Source organism: Myotis brandtii, unplaced genomic scaffold (genome assembly GCF_000412655.1).
Source record: "Myotis brandtii unplaced genomic scaffold, ASM41265v1 scaffold61, whole genome shotgun sequence".
Taxonomy (NCBI): domain Eukaryota; kingdom Metazoa; phylum Chordata; class Mammalia; order Chiroptera; family Vespertilionidae; genus Myotis; species Myotis brandtii.
The window spans coordinates 1,254,491-1,266,948 of NW_005370318.1; the positions used below are offsets into that span (position 1 = coordinate 1,254,491).

The window sequence follows — 12,458 nt, forward strand, 5'->3', positions numbered from 1 at the left end:
TCACTTATATGTGGAATTTTAAAAAGTCAGACTCATAGAAACAGAGTAGATTGGTGGTTATTGGGGATTGGGGGAGGGGGGAGGGGATTATTGGTCACAGGGTACAAACTTTTAGTTATAAAATAAGTAACTTCTAGGGAATTGAATATACCTATAGCATAGAGACAGTAGTTAACAATGTTGTATTGTATACTTGAAAGTTGCTAAGAGAGTAGATCTTAAATGCTCTCACTACAAAAAAAACCCCACATAATTATGTGAGGTGATAGATGTGTAACTAACCTTATTGTGGTTATCATTTTGCAATATATAAAGCTGGGAAAAAGTAGGTTTACAGTTCATATGGAAAATAATACAATAATCTATACTAATAAAAGGGATCGGGCCTAAACCAGTAGTTGGACATCCCCCGAAGGGTCCCAGATTGGAGAGATTGGAGATAGTGCAGGCCAGGCTGAGGAACACACCCTCCCCTGTGCACAAATTTCGTGCACCGGGCCACTAGTTAATAAATAATAACAAGAATAAATTTTCATGTACTCACAACTATAAACCTACTTTTGCCCACCCTATATATGTATATCAAATCATTGTGTTGCATATCTTAAACTTACACAATGTTATATGTCAATTATATTTCAAGAAAGCTGGGGGGAAAATTGTTATGGGTGAGATAAATGCTTTAACAAGATTCCCTGGAAGGTCAGAGATGATACTAGTAAACTGAGCATGAGATTCATAAGCAGAGGAATTCAGAGACAAATTAAGAATAATTATTTTCTTCTCCGAGATAAATTGTGTATGTAAACCATAGTCTTTGTTCTTTGAAGTTATATGCTAAAATATTAGGGGTGAAGGGTCATGATATCCACAACATACTTTCAAACGGTTCAGAAAAAAATTTATGTTTTTGTGTGTTTAGAGAGATTTAAAAAATGTGGCAGAATGTTAACAGTTGCCCAGCCAGAGTGGCTCAGTTGGTTGAGTGTTGACCTGTGCTCTGAAAGGTTGCCAGTTCAGTTTCTGGTCAGGGCACTTGTGGAAAGCAACCAATCGATGTTTCTCTCTCTCTCTCTCATCCCCTGGCCTCCCTTTCCCCCCCCCCCCAGTGTCTTATGTCCATTGGTTATGCTTATATGCATGCATTAACAGTTGATGGATCTAGGTGTTTTATTGAATTTTTTTTTCAACTTTTCTGTAGTTTGAAATTTTTCAATGTAATAGACTAGAGAAAAAAAAATAGGTCCATGTCTTTACCCACCAGTGTGTGTATACATGTGTGTGTGTGAATCGAACCATGACCTCCTGGTTCATAGGTTGATGCTCAACCACTGAGCTACATGGGCCAGGCGAGTTTACTGGTTTATGTGACAGAAAAGTCAAGGAGAATATTGTTGGCTTCATGCACCAATAATTTATTTCTGAATTTATATGAAAACATATAGAGGTTTTTGAATTTTTTCTCTGTGTGATTTAGAGGGAGACCAAAAACCAAATGAGCTAATTGTCACTACCTTGTTTTTTAGCACACCAAGACATTCTGTTATCATTGGCACCGAGTTAAATTTTGGAATAGTTTTGTTTCTTCATCCTCAGAATTCAGCCTATAGGAATATTTTGTTTTGTGGTCAGAATAAGAATTTCATTTAAACTGTGTCAAAAATTGCCCTAGCCAGTTTGGCTCATTGGGTAGAGCATCAGCCTGCGGACTGAAGGGTCCCGGGTTCGATTCCAGTCTAGGGCACATGCCCGGGTTGCAGGCTCATTCCCCAGTAGGGGGTGTGCAACAGGCAGCCGATCAATGATTCTCTCTCATCATTGATGTTTCTATCTCTCTCTTCCCTCCCTTCCTCTCTGAAATTAATAAAAATATATTAAAAAATAAACTATCAAAAATTAACTCATTCTTGCCCTAACCGGTTTGGCTCAGTGGATAGAGCGACGGCCTGCGGACTGAAGGGTCCCAGGTTCGATTCCGGTCAAGGGCATGTACCTTGGTTGCGGGCACATCCCCAGTGGGGGGTGTGCAGGAGGCAGCTAATCGATGTTTCTCTCTCATCGATGTTTCTAACTCTCTATTCCTCTCCCTTCCTCTCTGTAAAATATCAATAAAATATAAAAAAAAATTAACTCATTCTAAATGGCAGATTTTGATGATACTAATAAACTGTGGTTGGTTTGGATAGAATATTGCCACATGTCTTCCTCCAAATCTTCCCCACTTTTTCAGAATGGGCCCATATCATACAGTCTGAAAGCAGTTTAGTCTTGCTGGGATTTGAGACTTTTTTTTATTCCTGGTAATGGAGCTGTGTCTATAATCAAACTGAATCCCAGAAAATTGTGATGCAGAGAGGGGGAACTCCATCCCCACCCCATCTCCAACTGTTAGCCTGTAGAGTATGAGTGCTGATTGATTATGACCAGTTGATTCTCATGGCATTTTACATCTACCTTACTTGACAAAAATAATGCTAGTCTAGTTGTCCTTTGCTGAGATGTGCTTCCTGTTTAAAACTAAGAATTCATGTGAGAAAGCTGCAGGTGATTTGGTAGAGAGTGATAAAAATCTGTATCCCCTTAATGTGCTTAGAGAGTTGTGAATTTGGAGGATAGGCTCCTGAATTTGGAATGTGCTGAGGCTAACAGTTGGAGATGCAGTGGGGGTGGAGTATTCACCTCCCATCCCTCCATAGGTTTTGGGGGTGCAAAAGGGTATAGTCACAGCTTCAATGATTAGAAAACAGCTCTTTATTTGAAATAGGGGAATTATGTCCTTGCAAAATCAAATCTTGTGAGGGACAGGAAAGGGCTGCATGAGGGAGTGGGTAAGAAAAGGAAGGAAGGAATACTCCATCCTGGAGATTTTTTTTTAATTTAAAAAATTCTACTGAAATATAACACACATATGGAGGAGAGTGCAGGCATCTGTGTACAAGCTGATTAATGATCATAAAGGTGCCCTGGCTGGTGTGGATCAGTTGGTTGGGCATTGTCCCTGGTCAGGGTATATGCCGGGGTTGTGAGCTCGATCCCTGGTAGGGGGTATGCAGGGGGCAGTGGATCAATGTTTCCCTTTTACATTATTGTTTTTCTCTCTCCCTCTCCTTCCTTTCTCTCTATAAAAATAAATAAACTATTCTTTTAAAAATATGATCACAAAGGTAACAGATCCAGGTAATTATCTTTTAGGTTACTTTTAACCTCTCCTGTGTAACTTGAAATCTCATCATTGTCAAGGTGCTGAATATATCTAAAAATACCTGCCTTTTAAATTGTACTTCTTAATATATTTTTATATTTCTTTTTTAAAATATATTTTTCTTGATTTCAGAGAGGAAGGGAGAGGGAGAGAGAGATAGAAACATCAATGATGAGAGAGAATCATTGATTGCCTTCTACATGCCCCTTTCTGGGGATCAAGCCTGCAACCTGGGCATGTGCCCTTGATTGGAATTGAGCCCGGGACCCTTTAGTCCGTAGGCCGACACTTTATCCACTGAGCCAAACCGGTTAAGGCTATTTTTATATTTCTAATATTTTCTTGGTGTGTGTGTGTTTAATTTTCCTTAGATTCTTAGCCACTTTCCTATCTCTAACTGGATGCAATGAGGATTTTAAAGAGAAATTTTGTCTATGTTTAGGGAAGCTGAGTCAATATTGAGCCAATAAGGCATAATGGCAGCTGTGCTGGTGATACTGGGGAAGACAAAAGGAGAGGTAGCAAAGGATCTGGGGACTGCTGGCCTAACTGCCATTCTCTCCTGGAAACTCTCCTTTCATAAAATCTTTCTATTTTAAAGTATTTTGGAAGATTGGGATTATAAGGAAGTACTTTTCTTTCACTGTTGGCACAGTGTCACCTTTGCCCAGGGTCTACTCATCCCTGTTTAGCTGCCTTCATCTCTGAGTGTAGTCCTGCAGGTTAGCTTCCAGCCTGGGGAATGGGTCTGCATTCCCCCCTGTCTCTCTGGCTGCTCCTATATGAACTCCCTGTGTTTCCTTTTAACAGCCTTCTTTGTGGATCTCACACCATTCAGGCGGCCTTCTTTGTGCAGTAGAACTCCAGAATCCTTAGCTAGTGGGGCCTCGGTCCTTTTACCACTGCTTCTGCAGCTGTCCTCACTCAGTGCTCTCTGTTTGCTGAGCCAGCCACCTTTTCTTTGATAAAAGCACCTTAGTCTATATTTTGTCCTTTTTTAATTTTTTTATTTTTTTAAAATTTCTTTATTGGTTAAGGTATTACAAATGTGTCCTCATTTCCCATTAACCCCCAACCTCCCCGCCCCCACCCCCACCACTCATGCTCTCATCCCCCTGTTGTCCGTGTCCATTGGTTTGGCTTATATGCATGCATACAAGTCCTTTGGTTGATCTCTCCCCCTTACCCCCTCCCTCCCCTAGTTTCCCTTTTGTCCTTTTAATTAGACAACCCCAACTGTTCATGACAGCATAAATTTTACTGATGATAATTCCTACCACTTAACTTGGACTCTCGGCGATGATCAAAGGGAGGTTTTTGAATTTTGAAGTTTGTTCAGGTTTTCTGATTATGCCTCTAGCTTAGCTTAAATTATACAAGAAATCCGGGGTTACTTGTATTCCTGTGATGACCCTTTGATTTTCTTTTGAACTGAAAGATGACTCTTTTTTTATTTTTACTTAAAAATTTTAAATTATTAATACCTAAGATATGAAAAAATATATAAAGAATTATACGCTCAGCCGGCATGGCTCAGAGGTTGAACATCAACCTATGGCTCGATTCCCGGTAAGTGCATATGCCTGGGTTGCGGGCTCGATCCCCAGTGTGGGGCATGCAGGAGGCAGCTGATCAGTGATTCTCTATCATCACTGACGTTTCTATCTCTCTCTCCTTCTCCCTTCTTCTCTGAAATCAATAAAGTATATTTAAAAATGCATACTATGAATCTATTTTGGCTTAAAAAATAAAACATTACACATAGAGTTGCCTCTCTCTATACTTTCATCTCCTTACTCCTCCTCTCACCAGTTACCACTGTTCGGACTTTAGTGTTTATTATTACTACACATGGCCTTATAAATATCCCTAAATCACATGTAGTATTATTTTGCATGCTTTTAACTTTATATAAATGGTACAATGCAGTATATATTCTGTTGTCACCTGTCGTTTTCATCATTAAATCTTTACTCACACAGTTAAATGCTAACTACTATGGCTGCTCTGAATTACTCTATTTTATAATAGGTTGCAGCATTGATTTTATACTGTCTAAATAAGATTCTCTGATCATTAAACGAGCAAGGCTACCCATTTTGGGTTCAAAGACTTTTTCCATCTATAGTCTGACCCATGTTTACTTATAGGGTTGCCTAACTCTTTTTCATTCTGGAACACACCTGTGAACTTGTTGGGACATACCAGGGTAAGGCAAAAGCTCTCCACCCCCATCTCACTCCCTCTTACCTATCCAGCTGCCCAGCCACACCCAGCCCTCTTTCTCTTCATCCTGGCCATTCCCCACTTCCTCTGTGGAAGTCAAAAACTTGAAACAGGGGAGCTCAGAAGAAAACTCAGGATACTGTGACATTCAGGGGATCATTTCACTTTGCATGAAAACATTTCACTTTGCTGATGGGACTTTGGAGTCTTTAGGCCACTGATAATAACTCTTCAGAATGGCTAAGAGCTTTTGCCACCTAGTCATTCATATAGCCATTCAACAGGTATTTATCATTTGCTCACTGTATTGGCAATAAACACTGTCCCTACGCTGTGGAACTCAAATAGTCTAGTGAGGGAACCACATATTAGTCACATAAATTTTTAAAAAAGCTATAACTGTGAACAGTGCTATGAAACAATGTACATAATGGGGAGATTTTACCTAATCGAGGTGGGGGGTGAGTGTGCCTTCCTGAGAAAGTGATTATTTTATTGAGATCTAAAGACTATGTGGGAGTTCACTAGGATAAGAGAAGAGGTTGTTCCAGGTTAAATGTAAAGGCCTGGGAGCAGGAGGGGCATGGCATGTTCATGATATTTGAACCCAGAAAGTGAGAGGTGAGGAGAGTGGGAATGAGATGTGCCTGGAGAGGTGGGGCCACGTGGGTCATGGAAGAACTTTTGTTTTTATCCTAAAAGCAACGGAAAGTAATTTGTTTCATGTGTTTTGTCATTTTTTCCAGTTTAAAAAGCAGAAACTCCTCCTTGAACTAGACCAGTATGCCCCAGATGTGGCCGAACTCATCCGAACGCCAATGGAAATGCGTTACATCCCTCTGAAAGTGGCCCTGTTGTAAGTATTCTCTGACAAAACAGGCTCAGTGCCAACAAATGCGAGGAAAATCTGATGAGACTTTCTCATGTTGTTTGTTGTATTTTTGGAGATTTGCAGTCTTAGTCATCAAGTATTTGCTGTAGTTCTGTTGCACAACTGGGGTTCTGCCCAGCAAAAGAGACAGAGCCATTCTTTCTCTGTTGGGACAAAGCTTCATACAGGAACATGCACAATCCACCCTTCACAGATGCTTTTTCACTCGATCTGAGCTCTAGCCTACTTTTAACCACTGTTTGTTTCTTTAAAAAAAAAGAAAAAAAGATCATTCTTCAGTTGTGATAATATGGATTGAATAAAATTCTGATCTTTATGTGGTTGTTGTTTTGAGCAGCTTCTATCCTTCATGTACAAGTTAGCCCCCCATTTGTAGTTCAGAAAACAAGTACAGTTCCAAACAGACCCATCCCGGATGCCTAAAATGGGTGACCAGTATGGGAGAGTGAAACTTACGGAGGCTCTGTGAAAGAATGCCCTAGGAGTGCTCAGTGCTGCCAGTAAGTTTAATTCTTTCAGGTTATTCCCGTTTATATTCCTGAGATAGGCAAATGTGAATAATCATTCAATCAACTAATAGTCATTGAATATTAATAATATACTAGTTTTAGGGATACACAGTAAACAAGTCTGACAAGTTTCCTCATGGAAAAACATGACCTTAGAACTTTAGAATTAGAAGGAGCCTTATGAGGACAGTTTATTCAACCCTCTGCCTGTGTGTGAATCCCCTGTTCAGTAGTCCAGATAGTTGGCTGTGTAGCTGCTTCTTAAACATCACCTTCTATTTAGAAATGGTTCCCCCCACCACCAGTTTTGAGGTATCGGTTCATATCTGTGTATTTCAGAAATATTGCTGGGAACTATTTAAATGAACCAGAGGTTTAGAAACATTATGAATCCCTTATGGACTAATATGTCTCCTGAGGGTAGTTTTGTAATAGCAGCAGCCATTTCTTTAAAGGTTGTGTAATAAGCCTATCTGTAATTGCTGGGGAAAAACACACCAACAATTTCTAGGCCTTTGTCTTTAGAACTGCTAGTGTTACAGCCCTGGGAGGTATTGGATTTAAGGTCTTTATTTGTAAATAATAATTATAATCTCCCTGAGACACTGGTATGTTTCTTCCTATCTGATAATCAGAATTATGTAACTGGTCTCCCTTTTCACACTGTCTGCCAGGAAACGCAGAGCCAGATCTGAAGCTGATTATTACAGTGCTGTAGGAGACAAGTTGGGTCTTCTTTCCCTGGCCTTTACTTTCTCCTTTTATTAATGTTTTCCCTGGTCTTGTTTCTTTATTTCTATTTTTATTTTACTGTTATTTTTTATTCTCGGTTCTTATTTGAGTCACCTTCTAATCTTTTGTGGAAGCAAGATAGAAATAAATAGAAATAATAATCCATTATGACTACATGAGCTTTCCTTACTCACCACATTTCAAATTCATTTTCTTAGTCCATTCCTTTTCATCTCAGGAAAAGACTAGATGTTTCAGCTCAATTCCATCCTAGAGGAAGTTCAGGTGTCCTGTGAAGTGCTCTGGCATCTAGCTTGTCGAAGTCAGCAGATAACTTATTTTGTCCTTGGGATCTGGCTGGTGGATACTGTTTTACTACCAAGAGGGCTAAATCTAAGCTGCTACCTTTTGAATGGGGGTAGCCTGTGTCACAGTGTAGGAACCTGACTGAGGAAAAAGTGCTTTTTTGGTTTTCAGAGATGCATGTAGCCATTCCTAAGATATATGATTGTGGGGAAGTTTGGTATAATTTTATCATTTTGAAATCTGAGGTAGTAGAAAGAATATAGGCCTTAGAGCTGGAGAGATCTAATTTGAATATATTCATTAGCTTGTGAACCTTGGGAAAGTTCATTAATCACTGAGTCTCAGCTTCCTCATCTGTGAAACAGGAATAATGTTATTGCTAGTTTATAGGATCTCTGTAATGATTAAATAAGACAGTTTTCTATAGACCACATAGCACAGAATAAGGAGTGAAAGTTCAGTACCTTTTACACATTGGCCTCAATCCCACTCCATTCTCTTTTACTTAGGAGAACTAATTTCTAAGAAGCTGCCTTCCCTTGAGTATGTTTTTAGTAAATCTCTTGAATTTTCTGGATATAGTGGCATAGACTCCCTGGTCCTTTGACCAGGATTACTAATACCAAATATGTGTGCTTTTCCCCAGCTATCTCTTAAATCCCTACACGATCTTATCTTGTGTTGCCAAGTCTACCTGTGCCATCAACAATACCCTCATTGCTTTCTTCATTTTGACCACGATAAAAGGTAAGACACCCAATAAGTACAAGCCCTGATTTGTGTAACACTTATACTGTGGACTTTTAAAAAATACAATGCAACACTTTAAAAAATTGTTTTTAAATTACACAAGTGTGAGTGGATAAAAAAGCTGTGGTACATTTACAATAGAATACTACTCAGCTGTAAAAAAAGAAGGAAATCTTACCTTTTGGGACACCATGGATGGACCTGGAGAGTATGCTAAGTGAAATAAGCCAGTCAGAGAAAGACAAATACCATATGATTTCACTTATATGTGTAATCTAAAGAACAAAATAAATTAACAAACAACCCATAGTTACTTAAAACAGACTGACAGCTGTCAGAGGGAAGGAGGGTTGGGGGACTTGGTGGAAAAGATGAAGGGATTAAGCAAAACAAAAACAGAAACAGACATTATGGTGATTGCTAGAGGGAAAGAGGGGTGGGGGGCGGTGGAAGAGGGCAAAAGGAGAATAAATGGTGGTGGAAAGAGACTTGACTTTGAATAGTGGGCGCACAATGCAGTATGCACATGATGTGTTACAGAATTGTACACTTGAAACCTGTATGATTTTATTAAGCAGAGTCACCCCAATAAATTCAATTAAGAAAAAGAACTACAAAAAAAAAAAATTACAGCCCTAACCTGTTTGGCTCAGTGGATAGAGCATCGGCCTGTGGACTAAAGGGTCCCAGGTTTGATTCCGGCCAAGGGCATGTACCTTGGTTGCGGGTACATCCCCAGTAGGGGGTGTGCAGGAGGCAGCTGAATTGATGTTTCTCTCTCATCGATGTTTCTAACTCTCTATCCCTCTCCCTTCCTCTCTGTAAAAAATCAATAAAAAATATATTTAAAAAAAAATTACAGCCTGGCTGTTGTGGCTCAGTGGATGAGTGTCAACCTGTGAACTAGGAGGTCACAGTTTGATTCCTGGTCAGGGAACATGCCCAGGTTTTGGGCTCAATCCCCAGGTAGGACATGCAGGAGGCAGCCCATTGATGTTTTTCTCTCATCAGTGTTTCCATCTAAGCCAAAATAAAGATTTATTTAAATATCTTGAGCCCTGGCCCGGCTGTGGTGGCTCATTAGATTGAGCATCATCCCATGGACCAAAAGGTCCCGGGCTTGATCCCCAGTAGGGTGCATGCAGGAGGCAGCCAGCCAGTCAACGTGTCTCCCTCATCATTGATGTTTCTATCTCTCTCTCCCTCTCCCTTCCTCTCTGAAATCAATAAAAATATATTTAAAACAACAAAACAAAACATCTTGAGCCCTGGCCTATGTAGCTCAGTTGAGTGTTGTCATGTGCACCAAAAGGTTGCTGGTTCGATCGATGTTACACCTTCATATCGATGTTTTTCTCTCTCTCTTTAAAAATCAATAAACTATTCTTTGAAAATTTTCTCAAAATTCTATCATTCAGAGAGTTACTGTTAAGATTAGAAATTTTTTTTCTAAATGGCTTATAATGAGATAGCAGCCCTCTGCCTCTCTCTTCTCACCTGTAGTTCAACTTCTTCACAGCATTACTTCTGGCTTTTACTAGTATTTACTTTCATATTTCTAAATAAGACTTCATATTGCTATTTAATGAATTATAACTTTTAGACATCGATTCCATTCTCATGGAAGATAAAGATTTAGCTTTTTTGTACCAATATCTCCACTTCCCTTTACCTCATTTTATTCAAGGAGTTATGCCACAGTTTTGATTAAATCAGTAATTGGTACCTGTATTTTATGACACTATATATGTTATTTACTGCTGGGCAAAATAGTAAGTAAGATTACTTTTTCTTTCTTATATAATCTTCTATGTTTCCTGTGGTCAATAATTCTCTTTTTTTTCCCACTCCAGTTGCTTTGCTAGATCCGTCAAGTGCCTAAAAATAGTTTTAAAAAATTCTTAAAGACTTCAAATAGTCTGTCGGTGCTATTATTTTTCTGGAGACCTCCCTCACGCATCCTCCATTTTGCCCCAAGCTGTCCTGGTTGTTGTCCAGGGCTGGTTCAAAACTGCTATTGTGGGACTTTTCTTTATAATTCTCCTGCATTGTATTCCTTATTTCCTGGATTTCTTCTCTCCTTTATTGATTTTTTCCTCCTTGTTTTGCTGAAGTAGTTCCTCGAGTAGTTTTCTAAGAAAGGGTGTATTAAATACATATCTTGAGTCATTTTATGTCTGAAAAATGTTTTTGCTCTAGTTCAACACCAAATTAATAGTTGGGGCAGAGTATACAGTTCTAGATTGGAAAAACTTTTCTTTCAGAATTTTGAAGGCATTGCTTTACTGTCCTCTAGCATCCTGGTTGTTATTGAGCAGTTGGATACCATTATATTTTTTTCCTGAAAGATTTAGGAACTTCTTTTTATCCTCAGTGTTTTGAAATTTCATGATGCTATGTCTTGACATGGGTCTTTCTTCATTCATTATACTGGGCAATTGGTAGGTCCTTTCAGTGTAGAGACTAGTGTCCTTTAGTTCCAGAAGGTGTTTCTATATTATTTTTTCAAATTCTCTCTGTTTTCTCTGTCCACTTATTTGTTCTATTAGATATTGGACTTTCTTGATTGATTTAACTTGCATATTTTATTTTCTATTGATAGTTCTAGCTCTTTTACTTCCCCTTTTTCTGGGATATTTCTTTGTTTTTATCTTCCAACTCCTCTATTGAATTTTTAAATTTTGTATTACATTTTTAAGTTTTCTCTTGGTCTCAATTATTTTTTGAAGTAGCCTATTTTTTTTTTTTTTAGCATCACAGTAGTCTTTCTTACCAGAGTTTTGGTGTGTTTTTTTTTCCAGTTCTCATTTGTTCCAAGCATAGTCTTTTTGTCTTCCTGGTCATCCTTCCACCACTTTCTTTTCCTGTTTCTTTCGGGCTCTGTCTTTCATATAGGAGAATTTTCTCTCATTTATGGTGATCCTTGGCTGTCTGTTTATGTTTAAGAGTGAGGCACTAACAAGATGATTTGAGACTGCAGGGGCAGGACTTGTTAATGGATCATTCTCACTGTAGGGAGATTGGGTATTGGGCTGACTCTTTTGGTTGGAAGTACCCCTAATGTCATCATTTATAAGTTTTCTTTTTCTCTGAAACTATTTACTGTTTCCAGAGAGGAATTTTCCAATTTCCTGCCCAACAGTAACAGAGTTGGAGTTGCAGTGGGATGGGGGTGGGGGGTTCATGTGACCAACTATTGAAGTTGTGAGAGTAGGAACAGAGGATGTGGCAGATTACAATGTATGTAATCTCATTTCTCTTTAGCCCACACTTCTCCTCAGACCATTACTGTGCTTAGTACACCCTAAACTGTGCCTCTTCAGTTAATATTCTCCAAAGCTGTAGTCTCTGGATGGAGTAGAAAGTTGGAAGTTAGAATGCACATAGTTGAGATGAGACCTGGGGTTCTCCCTGATCTGTGTACAAACTTTCAGCTTGATTTTCATCTCTGTACCTTACCTCATCTTCCATAGTATCTGATACCTTCAAGGTGATGAATTTCTCAGAAGGTCTGTGAGATGAGTTGGCTTTATTTTTATTGGTATTCCTCTCTGAGATCCCTGAATTGTAATTTCTTTCATATTGCTCAGTCATTTATCCTTCTTCTACCTGCTTTGTTTCTACTATTTATTACATTTTATTTTGCTATAATCTCCTCTCCTGTTGTTTGTGGTTTAAGACTAGTTTTATTCCTTTATTGTCATTTTAAGTGAAGTTTTTGGAGAGAGATGATACACATGTGACCAATCTACCATTTTTAACTGGAAGTCTGTTAGCTTTGGGGTATATATCTCCATATTTTTTCCCTCCATTTTTCTTTCAAACTTTTAAATATTATATC

At 38.8% G+C, this 12,458-nt stretch overlaps 1 protein-coding gene across 1 annotated transcript in view; it reads left to right on the top strand.

The window, feature by feature from the left end:
* PIGU (phosphatidylinositol glycan anchor biosynthesis, class U) overlaps positions 1 to 12,458 on the top strand; it is an 83,373-nt gene that overhangs the window by 24,446 nt on the left and 46,469 nt on the right. Inside the window, exons 5-6 of the mRNA XM_005879785.2 lie at positions 6,175 to 6,284; positions 8,514 to 8,614. Coding sequence (XP_005879847.1) covers positions 6,175 to 6,284; positions 8,514 to 8,614 — 211 coding nt within the window. The remainder of the gene's footprint in view (positions 1 to 6,174; positions 6,285 to 8,513; positions 8,615 to 12,458) is intronic.